The sequence below is a fragment of the Gavia stellata genome, chromosome 1 (genome assembly GCF_030936135.1).
Source record: "Gavia stellata isolate bGavSte3 chromosome 1, bGavSte3.hap2, whole genome shotgun sequence".
Taxonomy (NCBI): Eukaryota; Metazoa; Chordata; class Aves; order Gaviiformes; family Gaviidae; genus Gavia; species Gavia stellata.
This window is the reverse complement of record NC_082594.1, coordinates 100,482,096-100,495,302: the sequence shown is the minus strand read 5'-3', so window position 1 is coordinate 100,495,302 and position 13,207 is coordinate 100,482,096. Positions and strand designations below refer to the sequence as shown.

General features: G+C 35.9%; 1 protein-coding gene across 5 annotated transcripts in view; it reads left to right on the top strand.

Moving 5' to 3' along the window:
* Window positions 1-12,393, top strand: part of DYRK1A (dual specificity tyrosine phosphorylation regulated kinase 1A) — an 86,641-nt gene extending 74,248 nt beyond the window's left edge. For 4 of the 5 annotated variants that reach the window (XM_059815535.1, XM_059815542.1, XM_059815549.1 and 1 more), the window contains 6 exons: window positions 2,401-2,687; window positions 5,083-5,229; window positions 5,608-5,748; window positions 6,010-6,316; window positions 6,638-6,762; window positions 8,049-12,393. In XM_059815535.1, the coding sequence (XP_059671518.1) occupies window positions 2,401-2,687; window positions 5,083-5,229; window positions 5,608-5,748; window positions 6,010-6,316; window positions 6,638-6,762; window positions 8,049-8,672 (1,631 nt within the window). In that variant the 3' untranslated portion in view covers window positions 8,673-12,393. The remainder of the gene's footprint in view (window positions 1-2,400; window positions 2,688-5,082; window positions 5,230-5,607; window positions 5,749-6,009; window positions 6,317-6,637; window positions 6,763-8,048) is intronic. The other variant, XM_059815565.1, reaches the window with a different exon arrangement.
* Window positions 12,394-13,207: the final 814 nt, after the last annotated feature.

The following is a 13,207-nucleotide window of genomic DNA, read 5'->3' as shown; positions in this document are numbered from 1 at the left end:
TAAGGTATTTTTAACTTAAATTTATTAATAACATGTTTACATAAAAGAAAAACTAAACTTGACAGCATACGACATCAAAAAGATGTTTCAGGAATGTTAAAGACATGACCAGTTTCAGATTAATGTGCATCAAATAAAGACACTATAGGCTTAATCAAATAAGCTCTTGGAATTTTAAATTTTTAGAGAGCCTGTTTGTAACATCAAGTAAAATGAAATAGACCAAAACATCATATAATCTCCCTCTGTGAGTTATGGCAAGATGGCTTTATATAGAGAGCAGTGCTGAAACAAAAAAAGGAAAAAAAAGTTCTGATAATATTGAACAGGGGAGAAATAATATATACTGCCTTTGCTTAGGCAGGTGATTTTAGGCTTGTTTTAGGCTTGTTTCAAGCTGGTCTCCGAAATTATTAGGTTATATATTTAACACAGTATTTAATGAGCATGACAGGATCAGTAAAGATCAAAACACCCAAATAGATAATGTTTTTAATTAATACCTTGTATTGCATGCTGTGCAAAAACTGACCATGGAAAACTGATATCTTTAGGCACTTCACTGGAAAATATTTATAAGTATAGGAACAGTCACTTATGAACATACTTCTGCAACAAGACTTAATTGAAGCATTTAGCATATTAATGTAAAAAATAGTTGTCTGTAGGACATGTGGACAATTCACCCTCGCATAGGCTTTCAGATACATGATGCTGAGAATAGCTGAGTAAGGCTGAAAGCAGTGGAAGTATTACAATATACTGTGCAATGTAAAATGTAGACTTCAGGGAGTACATGGTTAAATACACTGTAGCCTGATTTTTAAGGACATAAAGTTTAACTGCTTATGCTTCTGTCAGATCTCCTCTAGTACCTTCAAACCTTCTGACTGGTCTCCCTCAGTTCTAACACAAGTGTAAGAATGCATTAAGGTCTTCAGGTTTTGTGAAAATTGGTGGCAGAGTGGAGGAGAAATGTTCAAATGTCATGTCTTCACTGAAGGAAAGATGTGGCAAGTTCAGCTCTTGTCCAAACTATTTATGCTGTGTGGCGGTTGCAAGTGGTACTAGCTGGCCAGTAGCATGCTGGTAGTTACAAATCAGTTCGAGGAAGTGGTGTTTCTTGCCAAGTTGGCAGGTCCAGCAAGCTTAGGTGGTGTGGGGAGGAGTTGGAATCAAGTGTAGAAAGACTACAAGGGCATGAAAAGGTGCTGGTGCTTTCATGGTGGGAGGATAGTGGAAATATGGCAAAGGAGAGAGAATACAAGCGGTCTAGACAATGACGTATTGCAGGAACTGGCATCAGGGTGGAAGCAAATGGTATTGTTACAGGTAAGTTTTAAGGGACAGGTGAAGAACTGAGTTATGAAAATGGAGGAAAAAAAAATCCATAGGACACCAAGTAATGACCTTAATTGAAAGTCTGAATTCTCATTGTGCTAATACTGGTTCAAGATTTTATTATGACAAAAAGGGGGAGTGTGTTGCTTTTTATCTGAGGGCTGAAGTATTTTTCCTATTTCGATTTTCTTTTACTTGTGGCAACCAGCCTGAGTGATTGACAGACTGGTAAACAGTGCTTGCCTCTAAACAGATTAATGTGATGAATTTTTCACCTATTTCATGAAAAAAATTGATTGGATTTGGACTGGATTGGTTGCTTTCATAAATTGAGATTATGCCTGATTGAATATAATGCCTTTGGGATATTGATCAGTTTTATTAATTGAAGTAATCAACTGAAGTCATGGCTTATAAATTGCAATAATGTCTTAGTATATTTTAAATTAATCTGACAGTCAAATATTTTCTCTGTAAACGTAAGGGAAATTCCTAATAAAGAATCCAGTCTAAAGTGCGATATCTGCTTTACTCTTGAGAGTGCCGCTGTATGTGCACTTCTTTCCAATCTGCTTGGACTTGAATACAGTTTTAGCTTTAGGAGTGTGGAGAAATGAACTCTGCCCTGAAAAAGTTCAAAAGTGTTGTGACAAAGGTTGCATTACACACAGTGTGTGCTTCTTGTCTTTTTTTGCTCATATTTTTATTTACCCACAAATACGTTTGCATTTGCTAATAAGGGAATGGGTGATAGCTTATTTTGAAAAAATAATAATCTTTTCTGAAAAATTTTTTTGAAATAATAATAATTTTTTGGTTAATATAGCTTTACTGAGGTACACCTGAGGACACTTAAGGTGTGTAAAATGTCCCTCTGTAAGCTAGGCATGGCAGCAATATTCTGTAAATAACCATAGATCTAGGAAAAAAAAAGTAATTCTCTTACTCACAGGTCAGCTTCCTACATATTGATTAAAATATTTAAGCATCGTGTTGTAATTAGTATTTAATACTTATTACACAGGATATGTGTTAATTATTTTCTTCCCCTTTTTAAAGTGCATTTGAAACGCCACTTCATGTTCCGAAACCATCTCTGCTTAGTCTTTGAAATGCTGTCCTACAATCTGTATGATCTGTTGCGGAACACCAACTTCAGAGGTGTCTCATTGAACCTGACACGAAAATTTGCACAGCAAATGTGCACTGCACTGCTTTTTCTGGCGACTCCTGAACTTAGTATCATTCACTGTGACCTAAAACCTGAGAATATCTTGCTCTGCAACCCCAAACGAAGCGCTATCAAGATTGTTGATTTTGGCAGTTCGTGTCAACTTGGACAGAGGGTGAGTATTAGTAAAAATTCTAATTATGCTACTGTTGAATACATACGAAAAATATAATATTTTTGAGTCATAATGCCTAGATAGCTCATTTAAACTTTATTAATGGTGGCTTAGATGAAATAGTAACTAATTTTTACGTAGGGTGTTAGAGATCAACAGTCCGTAGAAGCTTTAAATATGAATTTTAGTGCCATAGTAGATAAACTTTCACAATAATGATAAACTTCCCATCTTTCTTTTCTCCTTGTTTTTATGCTATGTTAATGCAGAATGCATCAGCACTTGATTGTAGAAGTCTGGAGTGCTATTAAACAAAATAGTCTTTTATTATTTTCTTATTTCATATGTGTTACTCCTCCCACTTTAGCATGCCCTCTATTTAGTGTGCCTTGCAGATAAGATATTTGAGGGTCGAGACAGTGCAGTAGCTGCCTCTTAAAGATACTGGTTATAACTAACCCATTTTTAGAAACACTTTAGCCACTGTGGAAAGACTGAATTGAGTTTAGTGGTGGTATTACTATGAGTAAAGATGCATATGTGCAAAGCATTTCCAGGACAACAGGCCAGATAGCTTTCTGTCGACAGTTCTTCAGATTAGTTGTCCAAAAATTTGTAATTGTGTCTTGCTGTTCATGTACTTTGAAGATGAGTGCATTTTTTATTTGAGCTGTTAGAATCTGTTGAGCATAGCCTATCCAGCATAGCCAGTTAGCTCTATATTTGCTTTAGGAAATGTTAAAATATATACGATAACTATTAATATATTAAGATCATAAATAATTCTTCTTGGATGCCAAAGGCTGTTTTCTTTAGGAAGAGCTTTGAATCATATTCCTCAAGTGTTTGATTTGTACTGACAATTTGCTTAGTGAAAAGTTTATCAGGATGTACTGTTCAGCTGGCACCTCATAGTCTACTACAAATAGACTCTTTCCTGGTTGAAAGAATTATATTTGGCTGAGCAAGTGACCACTTCCGTTCAGGGTACTTTTGCTTTAGTTGTTCGCACTGAAAAAAAAATTGTTAGCTACAGAGTTAAGGAAGACTTCTAAAGATAGAAGTTATACTTTAGTTTCTTTGAAAAAAGGATTTTGAGCCTTTCCAGGTCAATTGTGTAACGTTGGCATTTTTATCTATAAATTTGTGAATGATATCTTTTTGCTTTGAGAAAGCTGTGTGTTAAAAAAAAAACAACAAACCAACCAAAAAACCTCCCAAAAATATACAACATTTGCAAAAGAGATGAAGTTTCAGAAGTATGGCTAGTAATACTGCAGATGGGAACATTATATGAGAAGAATTAAGAAACTTCATGGACTAACTTAAACAGAAGTGCTCCAGTTCTCTTTTGAGGAATTGGGACTGGCCAGTAGCACCCTATTGCTTTTTCACATAATAAGTTTGGGAAGAACAGGTCAGAGTATTGAATATTGTATTGAAAGCAGTGGTGAGACATATATTTAGATTAATAAAAGGACTTTTTGCTATAAACTAGAAACTTTTCAGCCTGGGGTGAAGGAAGACACTAGGAGGTGAAATGAGATCTTGATTGTTTAGGTCAATAATAAGATAATTTTGAGGTGTTAGGAAGCACAAATACAAAAACCTAGTGTAATTCCTCATTAAAGTTAACTTAAATAGCGGTAAGGAAATATCAGTACCTTTGTGGAAAGTGCTGGATAAAATTGCATGTTAGTTAGAATATAAAGTACAGTTCTGTTTTGGGTATTTTTTGTTTGATTGGTTTTTGCTAAGGGTTTTGGAGTTGTGGGGTTTTTTTGTTAAGGTTTTTTGTTTGTTTCTTTTTTTTTTCCAATATGCCTATGGTTAAACCAGCCTTCAGGTTTAGAATCGAGATAGAATTATCTGTCTTGTGAAACGAGCAGGATGTTTGGGGGTGGAAGGAGGTTGCTTTTTCCCATGTGTTGTTTTCTAGTTCCTAGAATGACCTGATAATTTTATCTCATTTCATCACATCGTAATTGTGGCTTTTGAACTTTTCCTATAGATTTTGTCTGAAGTGTGATGTGATTCTGATGTGGCTTGTGGAATAGTTTTCATTTGAGTGATAACAGACTAAAATTTTGTATGATTACCTGTAATTGCATGAGATTACACTTGTCAACCCTAAAGTGTAAAACACTGTCATCATGAGTGAATCTGCACCTTTTTTTTCCCTTTTTTTTTTTGTTGTGAGAAAGTGTGAATGGTAGTATTTCCTTAAGAATTAACATTTACATATTTTAATAAATGTAATGTATAGATAGTACCACTGATATCTTGGTTGTCCCTACACTAAAAATGTATTTCATGGTAGTTCTGTTTTGTAATACAGAATCATAATAGTGCTCTTTGGATGCTGTGTATTACCTCTAGATACTTTTTATTTCAGATATACCAGTATATCCAGAGTCGTTTTTATCGATCACCAGAGGTGCTACTGGGAATGCCTTATGATCTTGCAATTGATATGTGGTCCCTTGGGTGTATTTTAGTTGAGATGCACACTGGAGAGCCTCTTTTTAGTGGGGCAAATGAGGTATGCAGCTATATTACAGTACAACTAATTTGATTTTTTTTTTTTTGTGTCCATTCTCATCATGACTTTCACCTGTTTCATTGTAATGCATAAATTAGGGAAGTCTGGTAATTCTAAAATGAATAAATGTCAATGACAGCAGTTTCTTTTGTCAGAACTTTAAATTGCCTGTTAATAATTCTCTGTTTCTGGGTCTCCCCTTACTCCTTATTCACTAATTTGTTTTGTACACATGGGATTTTTCTTAAACTCGCAATTAATTTAGAGCTTGTCTGGGTAGTTAAGATTTGCTTCCCATGTGACTATAGAGTATCACTCTGTCACACTGCTCAGCTGTCTGTCACGAGTCTCTTCACAAATATTCTTTGTTTGGAATAGGTGGATCAAATGAATAAAATAGTGGAAGTTTTGGGGATACCACCTACCCACATCCTTGACCAAGCACCAAAAGCAAGAAAGTTCTTTGAGAAGTTGCCAGATAGCACTTGGAACTTGAAGAAGACCAAAGATGGAAAAAGGGTAGGTTACATAACTAGGGTGACTGTCCCTATTAAAAAAAAATATATAAAAAATGGTGAGATGTTACTTTGCTTTACATCTTACTGTACTGAAAATGTAGCTTTATTGTTCCATGTTGTAAGACATGATTAAATAACGCTTTCCATAGTGTTGAATAATTTCTTAATGTTTGTTTTACTTACCTTTATCGCACGTTTAAACTATGCACATCCAAAGCTCAATATATAACTTGAAATCAAGCAATTTCTAACTTCCCAACAGGAATACAAACCACCCGGAACTCGTAAACTTCACAACATACTAGGAGTTGAAACAGGAGGACCAGGTGGACGTCGTGCTGGGGAATCGGGTCATACTGTAGCTGACTACTTGAAGTTCAAAGACCTCATCTTAAGGATGCTTGATTATGACCCCAAGACACGAATTCAACCTTATTATGCCCTACAGCATAGTTTCTTTAAGAAAACAGCAGACGAAGGTACAAACACAAGTAACAGTGTGTCTACGAGTCCTGCCATGGAGCAGTCTCAGTCTTCAGGAACCACCTCTAGTACATCTTCAAGCTCAGGTAAGTTTTTCTCGTTAACAGATAACAAAATTATATTTCCTAATCACATCAAAGGAGTCTTTCCCGGATAAATGTAATCTCATGTTTTTTGTTAAAAAACAAATATATCAGTCGTACTCATCAAAACAATTAATTTAATCAGCTGGAACAGCTAACTGCTCCAACAAAAAATTAGAAGTAGATGAGCAAAAATGTGCATGATTATTACAGGTCTTGTATTTTTACCTTGAAGCAGTGTAAATATCTTCATGCTGTCATTGTTTTACAGCTTACTGTAAATTTTGTGTCTCTTTAGTTATTGTGCATGTTATGATTTTATAGGTGGATCTTCCGGAACAAGCAACAGTGGAAGGGCACGGTCAGACCCCACACACCAGCATCGACATAGTGGTGGACACTTCACTGCTGCTGTTCAAGCTATGGACTGTGAAACACACAGCCCGCAGGTATGCTTAAGAGCAGCTTTGGTGTCTTTGATTTATATGAATTTTCTGAGAATATTAAATCCCTAAACTAATTAACACTTCATTTCAGAAGTGAAGTGCTTTTAAACGTAGAACTAGCTATCAGATTTGGTTTATTTTTTAGCCCCAGCTCTTGTATAGACCTGTGTATGTTAGGTCAGTCACTGAAGCAAAAGTACTGCAGGTAGCTGTAAAAATTTCCATAGATTCTGCAGAGGTGAAGGTTTTGAATCAGTAGCAATAAGTCCCGTGAAGCTGTCAGTGCTTCATCTTACACAGAGTGTAAAGGGTACACAGAACTGTGCATCTTCCAACCCAGTGAAGAACTAGCTTCTACTTCAGTGGACTCCTGCTGGAGTTCTCACTTCTGTTTTATAGTGTTGAGGTATGTCACCGACATTATCATTGGCTTAATTAGTGTTTATTCAGTACTACTTCTTGGAAAGAAGCAACAACTCATTTATTAACTACAAATAATTCATTAATACTTTTATTTTAGTACAGAACAGATAAAAGTATGAATTAGTGTATGGTAGCTTGTTTTACTCCTGGAAGAATAAAACTGAAATGTAATAGTGATTTATCATTTCTGTTCATCACTTTTACAGATGTAGAATCACTTTTACAGGTGTAAAGCAATAGCCTCCAAGCGTCACACTCATAAGAAAAGAAAAGAAGATCATATGTGCTTCTTTGCAGCTGACAGAAAGCAGACTTTTTCTCCCAAGTAGACAATTTAGCTTATGCAACAAATTGGTGTTTAGCTAGATCTTGCTATTTTAATAATATTTAATCAGCTGTGTTCTTCCAGGAGAGTGGGTAGTACTCCTCTAATGTTGTTGACACTGTTCAAGATATGAACTACAACATACTAATTTAGCTTAGTATGCTAACTGTATCCAGAGGCCTGAGTCGGAGATCAGGGCCTTATTGTTCTAGTTGTCGTACAAATATTACGTTGTTTATTCCTGTTATTACGTAAAGCTGCTTCTATAATTTTGACAGTAAGGTCACATATTGGACTTGCTTTTTCCAAACAGTTTAAATATCCAGAATGTGAACTCATTTTTCTTAAGGTATATTTAGAAAAGTGTATTAGAAGTGCTTCTTAACTACATGCTTACATTTCCAGAATAATTTTGCAACTGAAAGGTTTGGTTAACTTCTTAAAAAGTTAGCATAGATCTTAGTAACTTAGTCTCTCTCATATATTGCAAATGGACAGATTTGATTAAGCATTTTAATTTTTATTTTGCTTATTAACACAGGTTCGACAACAGTTTCCTCCTCCAATTGGTTGGACAGCCACTGAAGCTCCTACACAGGTCACTGTTGAAAACCATCCAGTTCAAGAAACCACCTTCCATGTAACCCCTCAACAACAGAATGCATTACATCATCATCACGGAAATAGCTCTCACCACCACCACCATCACCACCACCACCACCACCATCATGGACAGCAAGCCTTGGGTAGCCGGACCAGGCCGAGGGTCTACAATTCTCCAACAAACAGCTCCTCCACCCAGGATTCTATGGAGGTGGGCCACAGTCACCACTCCATGACATCCCTGTCTTCCTCAACTACTTCTTCCTCTACATCTTCCTCCTCTACTGGTAACCAAGGCAATCAGGCCTATCAGAACCGCCCAGTGGCTGCTAATACCTTGGACTTTGGACAAAATGGAGCTATGGACATGAATTTAACAGTCTACTCTAATCCGCGCCAAGAAACTGGCATAGCTGGACATCCAACGTACCAGTTTTCTGCTAATACAGGTCCTGCTCATTACATGACTGAAGGACACCTTGCAATGAGGCAAGGGATTGATAGAGAAGAGTCTCCCATGACAGGAGTTTGTGTTCAGCAAAGTCCTGTGGCTAGCTCGTGACTAAACTGAAACTAAGTTTGTTTCTTGTGTGTTTTTATAGAAGTGGTGTTTTTTCAAAAACAAAGTGCAAAGCTGCTTGAATCAGAAGGAGATAAACTCACTGAACCGCTACAGGAGAGCAAAGCTGACTATTTTTTTAAACTTGAAAAGATTGCAAAGGGACAATGAAGTTTTTTTTGTTGTTTTTTTGGGTTGTTTTTTTTTCTCTCCTGTTTTTTGTTTTGTTTTTAAGAGCCATGTCCGGACCCACCTTAATGGATAGCTTAGTGGTGTTCACCTTTTGTTTCCCCCATTTTAACTTGCCACAGCCTAGCCATAGTTTGGGTTTTTTGGGGAGGGTATTTTTTTTTGGTCTCATTCAACAGGGGTTATTGTTCAAATCTTAGTTGTAGTTGCAAACTAGTTTCTTTTTAAAGGCATTGCACATGATTTATAAAAAGGCCCTTTGAAGTTTTTGGGTGGGAGGGGAGTGAGTAATATATATATATTTTTTTTTTTAGTTCCCCAAACAAACACGGGCACAGAAATGCAGTACTGTAAGAAAGAGGGACCTTCAGATTACACAAATATATATTCTTCAGCTGTAAAAAGGGACGGTTGTAACGGAGTTTGTAAGGCACATTAAGCATGCTAAGTGGCGGTGATCAGAACTCTCCTTTTCTGAATCTACTGAGGATCAAAGCAGCAATTGTAATGGGATTCTGTGGGTCTCATATTTTGGAGACCACAGTCAGTTAGTATTGAAATAAATATGACTGGTTTCATAACTGAGGTGCACTGAGAAGCAATCAACGGGTCGGTCCTGGCCAGTCCTGGGGAGGTCTAAGTGGTGGTCTTTGGGATAACCTTTGGCCTTATGGATTTGGACTCTTAAGTAGAAGAGCCTACCATTTCAGATGCAATCACTTTTGGACATGCTTTCGCAGACAGTCCTTAATGCTGAAAACACAGAGAATGGGTAATTCAAGAGGCCTTTCTTTTAAAATAGACTTTTGTGACCCACTTATTGTAAGGTATTGCAAGGTCACTTTGCGTGTGTCATAAAGTTGACTTCCTTATTGGTTGAAGGTCACAGGAGTAGTGGTTTGCGTTTGATGGAAATAGCTACAACTGTGTCCCTTCCTGCTTTTTACTTTTTTCTTTTGCTTTTTCTCGGCACGTGGTTTCTCCACCATTACTTCTGCACAAAGACGTCTTCTGTTCATCCTGAACATTTTTAAAAATGCAGAATTTTATGTGACTGCTTTTTTGCCTCACAATTATGCTGTGAATTTTACAAAAATTTATTTTCTTTTTTGATAATTTATTGTACCAAAGCTGTTTTTATAGCACATAGATGTCTGTAACCAATAATGTAGCAGTTCTGCACTTTGACACAAGGTGTAACTAGACCATTTTTAAATGTCAGTTGAAAATTATGGCTGTACTATTGCTTAAACAAAACTGGAACTGTTGTTGAATTCATAGCCAATACATTTACAGCAATCTGTGTACTGAACATAATAGATTGACATCTACTTTGAGACTATAACATCTGTTACATTATAAATGTGTTCAGGCTTCTGAAGGTAAAAGGGACACTAGATCCAGAAGCTATGAAACCAGCAGTTGATTCTTGTATTCCTTATTAACATAATTGTAAACTTGAAGGCAAGACCTTGATTGCATGAACAGGTCCAAAATAATAGTCTGAGTAAAGCAAAACACTCACATGAGACCTGAGGTTAGCAGGCTGTATTTAACAGGTGCCTAATTTTTGGGTAATGCTGCCTTAATATAACACAGTCAGCTTGGCAGTTGCAAAATTTGCGGGCCCATTCAGAGGTTTATTTATGTGAAAAGTAAAAGCTCCATGAAAAACATTTGAAAGAATAAGGGTAATTCATTGATTGCCCATCCCAGATTAACATTGTTTGCCCATTATATATTACAGAAGCAGTGATCTACCTCTGCCAGTAAGCCCTTTTAAAAGTTAATTTAGCAGAAAATTCAGAGTTCATAGTGGTCAATTCCATGCGGCTAAGTCATTTTTCCAGACTAAAAGGTGGATTTTTTTATACTTACAGTGGAAACACAGTAGCTGACTACCATGTACATGGGAACGAATACTTAGGATTACCATTTTCTTGTAAGCCATTTTTTTTTAAATCAAGCAATCCATATTTTGTATTGACATGTCAACCCTGTGGATGAAAGTGGGTTTTTTCTTTTTTTTTTTTTTTTTTTTTTGAACTCAGTAATTCAGAGAAGTTTACAGTATTTGGAAGGCTGTCACCTTAGAAACAGATGCTGAGTTTAGCAATATAAAAAGGAATCCAGTACTTACTGCTGTCTAGGAATATAAGGGTAATATGAAATCTGGGTAATTTTTGTGTGCGCGGGTTGCCACACCTTAGCAAGCGCCAAAAAATAAAGCAGTTAAAAATATCTACGTAAAGAAGAAATCATAAAATCCAGTGCTTCTGCATACTGTGTTATGTTACAGTCCAGTTTTGTGTGCTTTACTACACAGTTTGGTTACAGGACTTCTGTGCATTGTAAACATAAACAGCATGGAAAAGGTTAAATACCTGTGTTCAGATTGTAAGATCTAGTCCGGACTTGCTGTGTATATTGTAACGTTAAAATGAAAAGACAAGCCCTTTGTATTATAGTCATGCAGTCTTATGTATGATAAACAGTTGAATAATTTGTCCTCAGACTCTTTACTGTGCTTTTTAAAAAAAGAGTAATTTAAGAAAAAATGTAAACATAGTAAATCTTCCTATGCAATTAACCTACTCCAAGCCATGGTATGGTAGGTATAATTATACTATAATATGTAAATATCAGATACATTGAAACAGACTTAAAAATATGAAAGTAAAAGTTGGAGGCATAACAGATAATTTTGAGTTTTTAATTGAAACAGCAAGGTATACAAATCGTTGATGTATGAACACAGCTCTGCTTGATTCTGATGGACTGTACTTGTAGTTTGAGTTCTTTATATTATCATCTGTTAGTTTGAATGTTCTTATATGCACTGCAGCTTTCTACCTATTACAGACTAGCTGATTTTAAGGCCAGAAGTGACCATGGTAATGAAATAATCTGACTGGCATGCCATTATCCCTAGAATTCAATCTAGTTATTTCTGCATCATGAAGTCCATATCTTTTGGGTGCAGTAGAACATACTTTTCAAAAAGATAGCTGATTTTCATATAGATTCTTCAAGTGTGAGGATTTTTCTGTGTCTCTTGAGTGATTCAGCTAGTTTATTTTCCATACTCTTAGTCCTCCTTCAGTTTTAGGACTGTTTAGTTAGAGCTGCTGGCCATCAGATAGCTAGCTGCCTATTAGAATAACAAATAACTACTCTAGTTTTAAACTATTTCACTTTATTCACATAAAAATATGTTAACTTTAATAACCTATATAGATGGAGTTCCTTAAATCTCTAACTGTAAAGCTTTTATGGCTGTTCTGAAACTTCAGATGTTTTGAAATCCATTCTAAAGCGTGGACATAAGAACTGCATACAGCATCTGGTAGTAATTTCAGTATTGCTGTGTGCGTCTAGTATGTGCAGGTACATTCTTGAACCTTTCAGTTTCTATCTTCGCTTGTTTGTTTATACCTCCAAGGATTGCATTTTTAAATCTTTCAGTCTCAGTTATTTGCATTAAAAGATTGTAAATTTAGATGATTATCCATCGTGATTCCCAAGTCCTTTTCAGAACTGCTGCTCTTCCAGGGTGTAGTCTTCCATCCTGTAAGTATAATGATGTCTGAATGGGACTGGTTTACAGAAGGGTTGCATTCATCTATAGATGTGACTTGTCTTCGTTGTTTATCACTCTACCATCATTGTTTTCATTAAACCATCAATGTGCTTATATTTTATTCTTGAAAACTGAAAAATCTTAAATACCTTTGAAGATAATTCCTGTTGAAACCCATCAGAAACATCCTTTTTTAATGAGGAAGTAATCTAAAACTCCAACCTTCTGACACAGAGTAGAGAACATGTTGTGTTGATTTAGAGAACAAATATATTTCAGTAAGATCATTATATGGAACTTCTGAATAGTATGGAAGTATCTTTCTAGTCAAAATTACACAAGTAACTGACTACAAAGTAAGATTTATTGCTGAGTGTTGATCTCATGAGGATAGTTTGTATGTGATCCAGCATGACTTTGGCAAGTGATGTATTTTACTTAGAAGGACGGATATTAGAACTGCATAATATCTTGCATCTGTCAAGCAAAGAAAGTCACCTTGCCAAATTGTAGTTTTCTGTTACATATCCCTTGTTTTGTGGGGTTCTACAGAAGCAACCTCATGTTGAAAAGTTTGCAATTGGTATTTATTTCTCCACCTCACGATAGTTGAACTATTTTTTCCTTACTGATTAAGATGCCTTCTTTTTATTTCAACAGTTATCCATTCTAGCCCTATCAAATATATATGATCTGCCTAGACCTGAGAGGATTTGCAGTTTCTGTTGTTTATTATGTTTTATGCTAGATGTTACAGAGCATCACAGAG